The 16,816-nt window shown below is 33.1% G+C and overlaps 1 protein-coding gene across 1 annotated transcript in view; it reads left to right on the forward strand.

The window, feature by feature from the left end:
- Positions 1-16,816, forward strand: part of LRPPRC (leucine rich pentatricopeptide repeat containing) — a 113,617-nt gene that overhangs the window by 55,188 nt on the left and 41,613 nt on the right. The window contains exons 16-25 of the mRNA XM_017544847.2: positions 678-735; positions 1,813-1,919; positions 2,134-2,211; positions 2,555-2,599; positions 2,999-3,112; positions 4,109-4,239; positions 4,953-5,038; positions 6,598-6,805; positions 15,590-15,714; positions 16,492-16,598. Coding sequence (XP_017400336.1) covers positions 678-735; positions 1,813-1,919; positions 2,134-2,211; positions 2,555-2,599; positions 2,999-3,112; positions 4,109-4,239; positions 4,953-5,038; positions 6,598-6,805; positions 15,590-15,714; positions 16,492-16,598 — 1,059 coding nt within the window. The remainder of the gene's footprint in view (positions 1-677; positions 736-1,812; positions 1,920-2,133; positions 2,212-2,554; positions 2,600-2,998; positions 3,113-4,108; positions 4,240-4,952; positions 5,039-6,597; positions 6,806-15,589; positions 15,715-16,491; positions 16,599-16,816) is intronic.

Genomic DNA, 16,816 nt, shown 5'->3' on the forward strand with positions numbered 1-16,816 from the left:
AAAAAAAAAAAAAAAATACCTGGGTGACGGGATGACATGTGCAGCAAACCATCATGGCGCACGTTTACCTATGTAACAAACCTGCACATCCTGCACATGTATCCCTGAACTTAAAATAAAATTTGGGGGAGAAAAATAATCCATGTGAATAAACTTTAGATCTTTAGAGCCCTTTTGTTTTAGTCTCATTAAGATGAATGGAAATTGCTATTAAATATCTAACAAATATAAATTATTTAGCCATTCAGGATATTTTACTTTACATTTCAGTAAAACTTAATATAAAATGAGGAAACCAGTGCAATGTCAACAAAACCAAAATCAATATGATGAAGAATAATATTTGTCAATAATTCCTATCAGCTATTTTCTATTTATAACAATTCATTTAGAGTGATGTTTATGTATCAATTTATAAATCAGTTTTGAGTCTTTGTGACATTTCACAAAACATTGCAGTTTTCCTTCAACATGGATTTGTTTTTGTTTTTAAAAGACAAACCTATTATTTAAAAACAAAACAATTGCCTTCTCGGGTGGGGGTGGTTTTGAATTACTGTGATATAGAATAATACCTTACTGGAAAGAGGTTTTATTATTTCAAGAATTCAATTTCAGATTGTATTTGTTCTTGTTTGCTTCTTTTGCTGCAATGCACGAATTTTCTGTCTTACCAGATAACAGAATTGTTGTACAAGGATCAACGTTATTGCCAGAAGCCTCCAGGAGCAACGGGTAGCGTTTCAATTTCGATGATTGTAACTTATCCACAAATCCATTCTTCTGTGTAATAATGGGTTAGGAGGATTACAGTAGTAAACACTTTATTTTTAAAAGTGAAATTTCAAAACATTTGTTTATTAATCTTTATATTGATTACAACATTTTGAGATCTGAAGTGTTTGGTTTTGTTATAATTATTTTTTTAAAGACAGGGTTGGAAACCTTTTTCCTTTCGGATATTGCGGAAATATTTCTTCTGCAACCTATGGAAATAGGCTTAAAAATCAGTGCTTCTTAGTATTTTTGTGCTTTTAATATTTTGCAGGTGTAGTTAATTTTAAAATTAAATGTAGGGAAGGTTTTTGTGGATTTCCACTTCAAATTTATTTCCCCAAATACATTGTTATGACATTTAATGATTTTCATTTTTCATATGATCAAGCTTAGATTATGTAGTTTTCTGTAAGATGGTACCCTTCTTGAAAGTTTACATTTCTGTCCTACGTATTATTGTAACATGGCCCTATATATTTTATGCTTGAATGCAAAGGAAAATTACTGTTGTTATAAAACATCTTTGTTAATCTTGGTTTTTCATTGGCTAATAGGCAGCTCTCCACAAGATTACTGTATCTGCTTATTAAAATTATTTAACTTTCTATACTCAACATTTAACAATCTTTTCTAATTTTATGTGCTTCCCTAAATATTGTCCACAAAAAAAAATTGTATAGAAATGTGCACAAGACATTTATTTATTCTTATTACTTGTGATTTGGACAGAAAAGGGGTAAGGCCTTGGGCAGGACCACTTCTGTCACAGAGTGGTGGTAAAAAAATAGATTGAAGTAAGATTTAGTACTGAAAAGCTGTCACTCGGTCTGAAAATAATTAATATTCCTTTCACTCACCAGTTAGATATGTGCTCCCAAACCACATAATCTCTATGCCTCAGTGATCATTGTTGCCATTTCAGAGCCTCTCATCAGGGTGACATCTCACACCAAAATGATTTCTTATAAATTAATCTTGATAACATGACAGTCTCAGTAATTTTAGTGGAATGCTTTCTCTTGTTTTTTTCCACAGAAGCTGTTGGCTATTTTCTTTATAACTTGATTGACAGCATGAGTGACTCAGAGGTACAGGCCAAGGAGGAGCGTTTGAGACAATACTTCCATCAGCTGAAGGAGATGGTACCATTTCATTTTTTGCTATATAATGCCTGTCCTGCCTGACATGTATCTATTAGATTTGAAATTGCTGCTTTTAAGTACAACCAGACCACTTCTCAATGACATGCAAGAGTTGGAGACTTAAATTATGTCTTAGATAATTTCTGTTAGACAAATTTCAGCTCAGTTGTCTAAAACTCAGGGTTTTTTTTCTCCCTCCCTTCCCTTCTCACAGAATTTAAAAATTCCTGAAAATACCTACAAAGGCATTCGTAATCTTCTGGATAGCTACCATGTTCCTGAATTGATTAAGGTGTGTGTAAAATAGCAATCAAATGTTTGACTTATATATAAGAGCATGTTAAAATTTTATATATTTTTAAAATATGATGCTTCTGGCCAAAAAAAAAAAATTTATTTTAATGACAGCTATTAAAGCAAAGCTTTTCATTTATTGTTCATAAATTTTATTTATATAATCATGAATATATGTAAAACATTAATTACAATGATTAATGAAGTATGAAAATAATGTCTGTAAAATTTTGGAAAGATGAAAAATGGTAATATGAAGTGAGACAATTTGCTTTTGATGTTTGCCGACGTATTTTTACTTGTGTTTTCTAATTCTGTGCTAATTTAAATTTCAATTTTAGGATGCTCATATGTTGATTGACAATGAGAATTTAGGCTCTCGAAAAGTGAGTAGGTTTTTGACTAGATTCTACATGCTATAGTAACCATATTTAATGAGTATTCTGGATTGTGTACTTGTGAAACCAGTGATTCCTCACATTTTTATCATCTTGTATACCTCTAAGAAGTTGTGGGTGACAGAGAAAGACTCTGTCAAAAAAAAAAAAAAAAAGTTGATAAAACCTGTTTCCCATCAACACATCTAAGAAATTTGCATATAATCTCAGGTGTTTCATAAACCCCTGGAGTCCAACCGTGGTATTAATTAATTACCAATTAATATCCCTGATAGCATTTATGACTTTTAGGAAAGTAGAAAGAAAAGTCAGTTTAAAGGGAAGAGTGACAAAAGGGGTACAGTTCCTTTTTCAGTAAATTTTTCTTTCCTTTTTTCTTTTCTGTAGACTGTGCAGTTTTCATCATCGAAATTGGAGTCTACGATTGAAACACTAAAAGCTGAAAATCGACCTATAAGAGATGTCCTAAAGCAACTCATATTAGTGCTTTGTTCAGAAGAGGTAACATTGGTTTAAATATTTAAATGTTATTCAGGTAAAAAATTCTTGATAGATAATAAGAAAAACCAAATATAATATTTATGATTTTTACGATTGATCATTATATGTGGGCTGGTAAAGAATGCAATTAAATGAAAGGTTAACTAATTTCAGCTACACCTTGAATGGCATGTTTTCGGGTTGCTGTAGTTTGTTTACGATAATCTGCAAAGTGAATGATAGTAACAGCCTTGATAGGTTTATCATACATGCCAAATGTCCTTTCAAGCCATGGCTCCGGTCTCTTATATCTAGATTGTCAAGCAATTGATACATGCAGTAGTCATTTGCAAGTCAAATATTACTAGGTTGTTAATGCAGGGATTGAAATTCCATTTTCCTGCTGAAAAAAAGCTCTTTTTGAGATAAAGGGTCTCTTGCCTTTTTTCAGCAGGCATCCAGCTGTACTTTGTGTTCATTTTAGTGTAGGTTTGCATTTTGTGAGATATCACTAGACTATTTTTCAGTTTCTAGTTCAATATAATTCAGTCATAAGCTTGCAGTTTTAGGAAAAAATATCATGACTAACTTTAAGATTATAACCTGCCACTGTTAAATTTGAAAATATTTCTTCACATTACTTGGATACTACACTAGACCGAGAAACTTTTCAATGATACATATTTCTGCATCCTGAAATTAGACTGTGGGTAGAGGTTGATTATTTTTTAAAAAATAATACCATACACAAAGCCTAAAACATCAAATTTGGCATGAATAGTGGCCTATTTTATATTACAGATAACACATCTTTTAACCCCTATGTGTGTAAGACTTGTCTAGTTTTTAGAGGCAAATAAAAATACCAAGGGGCAAAGTCAGGTTGTTTACATGAAACCATTTATTTTTAAAGTAATGTTAACTTTTTCTAAACTCCGAACATTAAAACTAATAATGTGACATTTTTACCTTCACACTGATTTCTTCTTTCTTTTTCATGTCTATGCTGTATTTTAGAATATGCAAAAAGCCCTTGAAGTGAAAGCAAAATATGAATCAGACATGGTTATCGCTGGCTATGCAGCATTAATAAATTTATGCTGTCGACATGATAATGCAGAAGATGCCCTGAACTTGAAAGAAGAACTGTGAGTACCCTGGCACCAAAACAAGTTGCAACATTTATTCTGCTCTACAGACCTTGATAGATTATCTAGATGGAATATTACTCTCTTACATAAAATGTAATTTTAAAAAATTCTTTTGTTGTCAGTGTTTTTGAAATTTTATATTATAAGGCTCTTTAAAATTGTGGCTTATGTTCAGCAAGGCATCTTTGTTTAAGTATGATAAGACATTCTAGTCCTTAGAACCAAAGGGTTTTTTCCATTGATTAAGTATCTCCATATCACATCAGTGGTGATGGTAACTGTTTTATGAGGCTCGATAACATTTCCCTTTCTATATTGTAGTGTAAATAAAATTCTATCCATTTCTCAGGTACCTTTGGTTTCCCCTCCTGTTAGATTTTTCAAGTAAAAATGTCTTGTTGGGCACTTCAGTATTCGTGATGAAGGTTAGAATCACTTAAAGCTGACGAGTTTCTTCATTAGTATCCTTTGCAGATGGAGTGATGCAATATATATGTAGTGTTGGGCTTTTACTTCACCAGTCACTTTGAATATAATTTCATGTGAATTTGTATACGGCTTCAAAAAGAAATCCTAACTGAAGTGTAGAGGCCAATGTTAGTTAGTTGAGGTCTTCTGATGAGCTTTTGAAAATTGATTAAATGGATATTGCTGTTCTTTTTGCAGTTAATTGACTTTTAAAATAATATAAATGTGGCTTTAATTTTTAGTGACCGCTTAGATTCATCTGCTGTCATTGACACCAATAAGTATGTAGCCCTCGTAAAAGTATTGGCAAAGCATGGCAAGCTCCAAGGTAAGCCTCAGCACGTTAAGGAAATGTGTGATGCAAGTATCTTGCCACTGGAATAACATGTGAATTGATATTAATGGATATCATGTCCTGCAAAGTGCTTGAACACTTTGCATACAAATTTGCATGTGAATCCATCCAGAGCTGCATGGACAGTGTAGGCCATTAGTTTTAATGGATTGGCAAGCTTGTCATTTACATTTGCACAGCTCAGTGCTTTTTGCATTTCTGCAGCTAGTTTTTATTAGCATTGCTGTTTGGATTGAATTTGAAGATCATGACTTATGGCACAATTTGCTTAATGCCTGCACTAATGGCTTTGTTTTTGCTTAAGAAGGTCTGAAGGCTGAAAGTAAAACCAGTAAACATAACCTAAAATACGAGTCCGAATTTTGCAGTAGTTTTTGCCTCACTTTTTAATAACATTAACAAAATATATACTTTAATTAAAGTATTTAATAGTTCATGGAAAAAGCATAGCTGATTACATAGCTGATTTGCATACTCTAATTTTCTCATTGTTGAGATAATGCTAAGCCTAATAAAATTAATTACACTTGATAATACATTCTTCCTATTTGCTTGTTTCTTAACTTTCTAATTTGACTTTATTTTGAAACTTCCTTTTTAGCCTTCTTTTCCTTTGATTTTTAGAAAAGATTTTTTTTTTTTTTTTTTTTTTTTTTTTTTTTTTTGTGTTTTTTTTTTTTTTTTTTTTTTTTTTAAGATGGGGTTTCACCATGATGGCCAGGCTGGTCTTGAACTCCTGATCTCAGGTGATCCACCCACCTCAGCCTCCCAAAGTGGAAAAGATTGTTTTAATTTTATTATAGGGAAAAATGTATGGAGAAAATTGTTTATTAGAATGTTGAATTTTTTTTCCTAGGATGCCATTCTAACTCTTTATAAAGATTAGCCTGTGTTTTTTAAAATCACCTTTTGTAAAGTGGTCAAAACATTTTGTCTGTGTATTAAATAAGAACAACATTATAAAAATGCACTTATTCCATATCCTAAAATGTTTGTTTCTGCCTTCCTAATGAAGCTTAATGAATCTAATGTATTAACATGCAGTCTTTTGGAAAGCTTTCATTGGCTCTGCTTGGCTAATTAGTATCGACATAGCAAACAGGCCCTATCGGTATCAGACCATTAGTCTGGCTGTATATACAGTGTAAACACATCTTTATTATCTGGCCTCCTGACAAGCCATCTGGTGAAGAAACAATGGTGTGATTTAGCAGATGTTAGCTCTGAACGATAAAAGCATCCATTTAGGAGGATCTTACAGCTATAGGGCAGACCGTACAGGGTTATGTGGTACAGAGTGGGCACACAGTCCCTATCTATAATTTGTAGTCAAAGTTGCAGGGAAATGATAAAACCATGCTATTGTGGATTTATAATTGTAGTCTCGTTTAGAAATGCAAGTAGTAATTAACTTGAAATCGGCATTATACACTAGAATTTACATTCCTGCTGGGCTTGAAATGCTGTTTTAATAGCAGTTTGTTTTCCCTACATGAAATTACCTAAGGGTCTTTTGTGTTACTTCATTGTAGATGCTATTAACATTCTAAAGGAGATGAAAGAGAAGGATGTTCTTATCAAAGATGCAACAGTCATGTCCTTTTTCCACATCCTAAATGGCGCAGCTTTAAGAGGTGAAACTGAAACAGTAAAACGGTTGCATGAAGCCATCGTGACTCTAGGGTTAGCAAAACCATCCACCAACATAAGTGTCCCATTGGTGACTGTATACCTGGAAAAGTAAGTTCATTCAATTTTGAATTTTAAAAGTTGGCATTAAAAGAATGAGTCTAATGGTTTTGGTATTAGACTTTGTAAATACTCTCGTGATGGGGAAGCCTTGGAGGTCATTTGCCACAGAGTAAGAGGACTTATATGGACTAGATGACCTTTAAAATCACTAGCAGCCCTGTGGTCCTGTGGCTTTACTTCTCAATGGAATGGTCCCTGGTGCTTTTCTGTAGGAGCATGTGATTACATGAAATTGAATATAGTTTTTCCCAGTTTTGAGCCTGATAAGTGTTATTAATAAATATAAGAAAAAGGATCTTCTAGGGCTTTTAATTATGTGTCTTGACTGCTAGTTATTCAGGTAATAGGTGTAGAAGCATTTTCAGTGCTCCTTTTCTTCATAAGGTATTTTAAAAATACATATACCAATACAGTTAATCTGTCTTTGAAAAGTGTTGTAGGAGAGATCTCTGTCTTGTTGGAAGATGAATTTTGCTGATAGGGCAAGATTTACTGAGTTTGGTAATTTTTCCATTGGAAATGCTCTTGTTGGTGTTCAATTTAAGGCATTATTTGCAATGTAAATCATAAAATCAGTCTATTTTATAATAAGTAAAACATTTTTAGTAAGGTGATTAAGCACAGTTTGTCATCTTTTTCTTTCATATTTTTGTTTTCTGCTTTGCTTTTTAAATTTCCTAGATCATCTTTGTCAGCTCTTTCATAGTTTAACGTAGTTTGTAATCTGCATTACACAGAGACTGCATTGGCAAAGTAACTTAAAAAAAAAACCCTAGAAAAACAAAAATAGAAGCTAATAATTAAAATAAAATAAAATTTAAAAATAAAATAGAAGATATATGTATCTTAAAGTAGTAAAACACCAAAAACATAGATACTAATTTGGATTTCTTTAGTCCAGTTAACAAGGAGAACCAAATTTGACTGAAACACAGAAATCTCTGACTGTGGATATAGTATGTCCTGTTGATGCCAGGAGAAAAATAAAATATGTATTTTAACGATTCTTATGTTTTTCCCAAATTTCTGGTAGTTTTTCTTTATTTATTAGAGAGTATAATTAATTGGATATAATAAATGATTTAGTGTTGAATTTAAAATGTATAATCAAAAACATCTCTTTTAACTATCTGTTAAGAAATGTTGAGGCGGGTGGATCACGAGGTCAAGAGATCGAGACCATCCTGGTCAACATGGTGAAACCCCGTCTCTACTAAAAATACAAAAACATTAGCTGGGCATGGTGGCGCGTGCCTGTAATCCCAGCTACTCAGGAGGCTGAGGCAGGAGAATTGCCTGAACCCAGGAGGTGGAGGTTGCTGTGAGCCGAGATTGCGCCATTGCACTCCAGCCTGGGTAACAAGAGCGAAACTCCATCTCAAAACAAAACAAAAAAAACAAAACAAACAAACAAAAAGAAATGTATGTATACATGCATGCACACATGAAATGATTCCTTTGCCATCCAATCAAAAACAATTATCAAGTTAGATGACTGGCCAAATCTTAACCTCCACAATCTCAGCATTACATCCTTTTAAAGAAATAGTGATTCAAACAATTACTGTGTTATTGAGTTATATTCACAGCCAACTTTATATAGAAATCCTATAATTAATATGCTTCCTATTAGAATTTTTTCGATTGCTTAAAAGACCCGTTTCTGCAAATTGCATGTGCAACTCAACAGAAAGATTTGAAAGAAATGGGCCCAGTGCCCAGAAGAATTAGGCCCTCCTACACTACTGGGCAAAAATAAAATAATTAACAATGAAAATGAGGCCATGGTAGAAAAGTATCTTACAAATAGAAATACTTTGAAGACAGAGGAGACGTTGAAAGCTTTCCAAGAGAGGTCTGCAGATGGGGCTCATGAACCAAGGAGAGCTTACCCATGGGAAAATGGATACAGCCTGGAATTCAGATGTTAACCTAGGGCATCCTCTGTGCTTCTGATTATATCTTGCAGTCAGATATTTCTGTGTCTCAGTCAAATTTGGCTCTCCCTGTTAATTGAGCTAAAGAAATCTAAATTAGTATCTTTTTGTTTTTGGTGTTTTACTACTTTCAGATATGTATATCTTCTATTTTTATTTTATTTTAATTATTCTATTTTTATGTGCCTAGGGTTTTTTTTTCCTCTTTAACTGCTTTGCCAACGCAGTCTCCATGATGAGGTCTTTCAGTTTCATATATTGTAATTAAAAGGTTTATTGACTCTTTAAGAGTCATGAGAATAATAAAAAACGATAAAGGAATGTTATATTTATAAAATTGCAGAAAACAGCAGAAACATTCATAGTCAGGGGAAATGCTGGAGTAAAACCTTGACTTTGAAACTTTTTCTCAATTGTGTTTTCTCCAACTGATGGAAGATAGCTAATTAATTCAGAATCATGACAAGTGCTAGGATTAACCACACTAGCCTGCCAGAAAGTCCACGTGTATTTGATTTGATTGAATGTGTTTAATCTTCAGTAATATCATGTAATTGACCTCAGCAGGTATGAGCTCATCTGGTAGATGAGCCTTATTTATTCAAACTTGTGATAGAATTATAAAAAACATTTTAGAACATCATCATAAATCTTCACCCTGTCATTCAAAGGCAAGCATCTTTTTGGCATGTCACTGCAAAAGACTCTAAAGAGAGTATCACTTTCGTGTTGTAAATCTGAAGCAAATCCATGAGACTGAGTTCCTTAGAAAGAAAATCTTTAAGATTCGTGGATCTTAATTCTGAACCGACTTTTCCAGCATTGGACAAAACACATGAGAAATTAATACTGTGTCAGTGCATGTTGCTCCCTGAAGCCCCACTTTTCTGTAGTGATTCAGATTTGAGAGCATTTCAGTAAGAAAGTCCTTTACATAAATTGCCACTTCACTAACACTTCATTCACTTACATTTTTTACAGACAATGTAAAAAAGCTTTATGGGTATGGAAATAATACATTTTATTTTTATTCATTTGCCAAGAGAAATCCAAAACAATAACAGATTTAGAAAATTGTAAAGAAGTTGGTAAACTAACCTGCTTTTGTGTTATCAAAATGAAATTACTTGCATTGAACAGAAAAAAATTTGCAGTTGAACAAAATTTTTGTTTTATTTACATTATATTACAGTCTCTAAACCACATATTTACATGTAGTCCAAATGAATATTATTTTAAACATTTTCTTTTGTAACTATTTTATTTTAAAATGTATTTCTTTTATTGAAATCATGCCTGATTCATGGAGATGACAGCATGTCATCTGTCACATTAAGGAAGAAAGAAATGATTTAAAATAGGTTAAAAGAGTTTTTGATTAGTCTTCATGTTATGGTCAAGGAAATGAAATTAATAAAGTCTGGGCCATCAGATTTTAAAGCATAAAAATTTGTATCATGCAGTTTCAGATTCACTTGTTTCATACCTGATCCATTTTGGTTCCATTGCATGCATTCAAAAATAACTGAAGCTGTTTAACTGGATTATATTAGTGCAAGTGATCAAAGCAGCTTTAATTTCTGCTTTCCATTAAGGACTTTTTTTGGGCTGATTTGTGTTATAATCTGTATATGTACATTTGCATTTCATTTAAGTGTATCATGAACTTCATATATACTATCCTCCCAGAACTCTTGCTAAATTAATCTTGAGTTCTTCATAAAGGTCCCAATTTCTCTAAGATGAACTTATAACAATGTTTTTGGAACTCACTGTAATACTTTAATATGTTACATAAATGGGAAATAGGCTTTTTAAAATGTTGATGATTCTGTCATACACACTCCCCTTCAATTTTAGCGTCTTCATTTGTACTGGATACTTTTATTATTTATGGGAATGCTTGCCTTCTAGAGTAAAACTCTTTATGTGCTGAAAGGAAATTAAGGAGGTTTGGCTCTTTTACTCCATTATTGCAATTAAGAATTTAGCATCATCAGTGCCAAAGGACAAAAAGTGGTTCATTTGCCCTAGGGGGACAGGACAGTGATAAGATGATTTTTCGTCAAGGATCATTGGGTCGTAATTAAGTTACATTCATGGCTATTGCTTTTTGAAGGATGATTGGTAAATGACAGGCTTCATGTGCTTAGTACGGACAGTGTGCAGTAGGGTTTTTTCTCCCTCTGTCAGAAAATCCTGTTGAGCCTGATAATGTAAATGTGGCATTTTATTCTGAACAAAAGAGCAGGGAAATGAGCTATCTTGTCTAATCATTCAGTTGTTTAACACCGACTTCCAGTTTAGACTCAATTGGCTGGAAAGCACTTGACATGTGAAGTTAGTGCTGTTCCGAACGCATGTTTGAGTAAATTTTAAAGTAAGTGACAGCTAAATTGTACCTAGGGAAATTACAAAGCCTTCAACACAGTTAATTTTTTTGGGGAGGATTAGTTGTAATTGCAACACCAGTCTCCTTGAAGATTCCTCATTTATAGATGATGAACAGAAAAAAACATTTAGCTATTTCAAGTGCTGGTTCTCTTAACAGAATATTTTTGTGAAGATGATGGTTTCTCTTGAATTTGTTTCTTCCCATGTTGAACATCTGCTTACGATTTGTAAGATAGTTTGTTTTAAGGAGTTGAGTTTGGTTTTTATTTTGTTTTTCTTTTTTAAACTTTGTTTCTCCCCCCAAAGCCCTTCTTTTCCGTAGTGATTCAGATTTGAGAGCATTTCAATAAGGAAGCCCTTTACATAAGTTGCCACTTCACGAAGACTTAATGTATAAGGTTGCAGCACTTTATTCCAATGAAAAAAATCAATATTTGTCATTTTTTTTTGTTGTTGTTTAAATTAAGTATACTCCCTGGATTAGAACCTTAAGAGACTAACGCTACTGACAGATGAATAGATAGTTGTCACTCGTGGTTGTTTTAACAATTCCGGATTGTATGAACACACTTCGATTTTTACAGATTTATGTATTGAGGAGTGTGTATGGGTTAGGAGTACGTTGTTTCCTGGTATCTTGAAGTGGATAGTTTTATGATTGATGGATGTCCCATAGAAGTGTCTGTCCAGCAAACATATCCTATGTGGTGTTTGTTTTTCTGTCAGTGACATTACGGCATACGTCAGTTTCAGAATGACGACTAAAACACGTGGTACTATTAGATTTGCCATCTGAGCTTCAAGCTTGCTTTTCTGGATGTTCTTCCATGTAATAATGAGAAATGTAGTTTAGAGTAGTTCTGTGTAGTCATGTTCCCTTAAGAAGTGAATTCTAGATTCTAGAATGAATTTTGATATTGGCCAAGTGAGTCCATTCAAGTTAATGAATTTAACTGTCTTTTAAGTTTCCAGATTTCTTACTGGACCCAGCCTATATTATATACATATTCTTAAAATTTAGAATTATGGAACCTTTTCCTCAGTTTTACCTTATTTCATAAGACTCACAGAATTTTGGTAAAGCTTATATTTTTAATTTGCCTCAAACAAAATACTATTTTTTAAAATGATTGCTTACTTTTTATTAGTGTACATAGTTTTATGCATGAAAATTATGTTGTCTATTGAAATTTTGGGGGGTTTTGATTTTGTTTTTTTTAAGGGATAATAGTATATCATAGAGTTGATTTTCTTTTAGGGTTATTTGTGGAAGCATTGACTAAATTTTTATTAGGAGTGGACCTTTAAATACTTGTATGTAAAGCTTCAGGCATTTTCCATTTATACTGATGTAAGCCTGGCCTCAGAGTTTTAAATGAAGAATTAATGTGTCAACATTAATGTCTTCAAAGGATTATTGTTATGTTTTAGTAGGATTTAAAATCATTTCTAGTGCGCAAAGAAATCCACAGAAAACTTTGGGTCACAGAAGCTAGAAGTATACTCATTGGTAATGTGTTGTTCCACATTTTGGCTATAAAGCTGTTTTTACCTTTCTACTTTTGATACTTTGCTTCTCTTACTGATTTCATCCTGCCTAATAAAAGTGGTATTTTTACATGACGATTTTCTCTTCTTGTGCAAAACACTTTAGATAAACCTAATAAACACAGAGTCGTAGAACCTATTAGAACTGGGAGGGAACCCACATGTCCTTGAGTTCAGCCATTGTGATAATCTGCTTTTCATTACCACCTCTAGAAGTGTTTCATGTTGCTACAGCTGAGCAGCGTAAGTAGTCTTTATCAGTTAAGATTGAAATACAGAGTCCTGTGACTACATAGTATCTTCATGGCAATGCAAATTTTACGTGCTTTTAAAAATATTTTTCATTTCCATCATCACTTAAGTTTTCAAGCTTTAATATGAAAGAGTAATAGTGACATAAATTATGTGGGGAATGTAAATTTTTATCTTTTAAAATGACATGCTCCAACCACAAGTCAAAATTAGATAATAGGGACTGAAAAACTGACTAGTCATTTACTGTTCTTATCTCCAGTACACTTTGTATGAAGTATTTTATTATAAATTTCTAATTCATTTTGTTGGCAACTTAAGAGCAGTAACGTTGGTATTTAAAATTACTAACAAATATATGAATTATTTCCATTTTGCTATTCTTGTCTTTTCTGTTGTTGTTCTGAACATGTATAATCTTCAGAAGCATGTATTTGGAGACCAAAGACGATTAACATGTCGCTTTGATTGACAGAACAATTATTCATTCATTTATTGATAGCTTTGACCTAATGTAGGGGGAAATACAATTGAAACAATACTATTCTAGTTTGGGAATTGATCTGGAAAAGCAAATCATGCCACTTAAAAAAAATTGTATGTGTTAGCTTTGCTCTTAAAAATGTTTCAGTAGTTTTTCGTTAAGCGGAATTATAGAAAGGCAATAACTGAACCTGTGTCTGAATTAAGGGAAAATACTGATTATATAAAGCTTTATATCATACGTGGTAGCTACTGTACCATTTCTCTTGTATGACAGTAATCTAGCCTGCAACATCTACTTTCGGTTTTGAAATTAACCTGTAATTTAGTCTTCACCCCAAATGACAAAAATTCAAATGACTCTGTGGGGTGCCAGAAGATGCACTGTAAACAGGGCTTAGTAAGGGGATAAGGTAAGAGTTCCATCAGGATGGGCTCGTTTTCACTGTGTCACTATTATTGCAATAAAATTAACATTTCTTCGTTGTCTTTTACTTTTTTAGTATGGCTTAAAATCAAATCTAGATAAAATAGTAATTCAGTTTAGGGCAACATAACATTTGTATAATGGACAAAAATGTGAGGGCTTTAACAGAAAATATAAAAGGACTTTCTGATTTTGAAAACTGTTGCGTGTATGAGAAAATTATATTCTCTACAAAAATCTTCACTAATTGTCACTAGTTGTGCTTGGAGCTATGTCTCTAACCATGCCTTTTTAAAAAAGTACCTTTCATACTCTCTTTTCATAAATTTTTAATTTCTTATTCCAAATTGTACCACTTTATTAGATTATTCAAATACCAGTGCTTTTAATAAAGCATATTGTGTAATTAGATGTGCTGAACTGATCGTAAGTCCAGCAACTTGCCTGCTAGTTCCTTCCTCTCTTTACCTGGTAGCCTTAGTCAAATCAGCCAGTCTCTAGATGCCCCAATTTCCTCATCTCTTTAAAAGTAAAAGGGGGTAGCAAGTAGAATTGGATCATAAAATCTCTATAATTCTTCCAAGGTCTTAAATATTTCTCATACTGACATTGTTCTTTTAAAGGAAAAAAAAATACTTTTTAAGGACCCACAAGGATATAGCTCCACACTGTTGTTTAAGAAACTGACTTAATGACAGTATCTCTTTAATTTCTCGCCACATAAAAGAAGCCTTGACTTTATAATTAGAAATAATTTTTAAAAGCTCACCCTTTAATGGAAAAGTATTTAGAATTCTCCTAGAATTCAATGATCCACACGAATATCCTAGTTTTCACAATAGTAAGTTCCTTTTTGTATGAAACCTGAGGTTATTTACTACTTGGCTAGTAAGGTGGCAGTATGAAAAATACTATGATAAAGATGAAAAGTGCTTGAAAACTCCTTAAGCTATTGGTGGACATTTAATAACGTTTACCAAATCTAAAATTTTGAGGTACAATTGTTAAAGGCACATAAGTAATTGGAAAAGGTATTTGACTGTAGTCCTTGCTTTCAGAAATAATACATTCTTCTTTTTCTTTTTTTTTTCTTCTTTTGAGATGGTGTCTTGCTCTGTCACCCAGGCTGGAGTGCAGTGGCATGACCTCAGCTCACTGCAAACTCTGCCTCCCAGTTCAAGTGATTCTTCTTCCTCAGCTGCCCGAGTAGCTGGGAATACAGACATGTACCACCATGCCAGGCTAATTTTTGTATTTTTAGTAGAGGTGAGGTTTCACTGTGTTGGCCAGACTGGTCTTGAACTCCTGACCTCAGGTGAGCCACCTGTCTCAGCCTCCCAAAGTGCTGGGATTACAGGCATGAGCCACCATGCCTGACTAGAAATAATACATTCTTATGGCAGCTTATGACATAAAGTCAGAATTTATAAAATCAGAGAATGCCTTAATCTATTTGGACTTTTTAAAAAAGTATCCTTTAACACATGAAATAATGAAAGATGAAGCAGGGTAAATAGTGGACTGTTGATGATCTATGTATTCCGAACATTTACTTATATATAAAGAATGTTTCTTTCTTTTTCTCCCCCCATTGTAGCTTTGTGGTTTTCTACCTTAAGTAAAGCTCAGTTGTTTACGTATTAATTGGTCATTAAACATCTCTCTAAAGTATTACTGAGAGACTAAGCTGAATTAGATATATTTTATTCATTGTTTTTTTTTTTTCCTAAGGGATGACCCACCTGCTGCTCTGGAGGTTGCCATTGAGTGCTATGAAAAGTATAAAATATTACCAAGGATTCATGATATCTTGTGTAAACTGATAGAGAAAGGCGAAACTGATCTCATTCAGAAAGGTTAGTCACGTTCTAATATCTTAATGTAGTTGGATTTTTTTCCCTTCTTGCTTATTTAATCTTAGTGTACTGTTAAGAGAAATTTCAGCAGAAGGCCAGCATATTCAGAGAAACTTTTTTTTTTGAGATGGAGTTTCACTCTTGTTGCCCTAAGTGGAGTGCAATGGAGCAATCTCAGCTTACTGCAACCTACGCTTCCCGGCTTCAAGAGATTCTCTTGCCTCAGCCTTCTGAGTAGCTGGGATTACAGGCATGTGTCACCACGCCCAGCAATTTTGTATTTTTAGTAGAGATGGGGTTTCTCCATGTTGGTCAGGCTGGTCTTAAACTCTTGACCTCAGGTAATCCACCTGCTTTGGCCTCCCAAAGTGCTGGGATTACAGGTGTGAGCCACTGTGCCTGGCAGAAACTTTTTTTTATACTTGTGAAATCTAAAAGAAAAGAAAAATATCAGGTAGATTTCCCATATTGTACATGTTCTTGATTTTAATAACTGTTCATTTTCAAAAAAATGTCTATGATTTTTGTGTTCTACTTCTTGATGATCTGTCTTTATGAATTTTTTTTTTTNTTTTTTTTTTTTTTTACCCCTTATCCTCACTAGTTCTCTTTGAGGCTACTCTGTTAGGTACTTAATTAGTCGATAAAGCTATAATCTTTAAGGTATTTGTAATATTTGTTTTTAAATTTAATTTTTTTGTATTTGTCTAGCACTGCATATGATACTGTTTTTTTATTTTTTTCTCCTAATATATCTATTTTTTCTCTCCTCCCTAGCAATGGACTTTGTTAGCCAAGAACAAGGTGAAATGATGATGCTCTATGATCTCTTCTTTGCCTTCCTACAAACAGGAAATTACAAAGAGGCCAAGAAGATCATTGAGGTATGATTTTAACTACAGTATTCTAATTGTAGAGCTGTTTAGACTCTTAATTAGAATACATTTAAAATTTTTAACCTTTAATTACACTTGTTCTGATTCATGTTAATAGAATTCAATCCCAATAATGTAGGGGGAGGGGGATCTCGGCCAGCTTCTTTATTGTATATAATTACAGTTCAGAAAAGGCAGTCTGGTTGTATATTAAATTTGTTTCCTCA

This window comes from Cebus imitator, unplaced genomic scaffold (genome assembly GCF_001604975.1).
Source record: "Cebus imitator isolate Cc_AM_T3 unplaced genomic scaffold, Cebus_imitator-1.0 Scaffold172, whole genome shotgun sequence".
Taxonomy (NCBI): Eukaryota; Metazoa; Chordata; class Mammalia; order Primates; family Cebidae; genus Cebus; species Cebus imitator.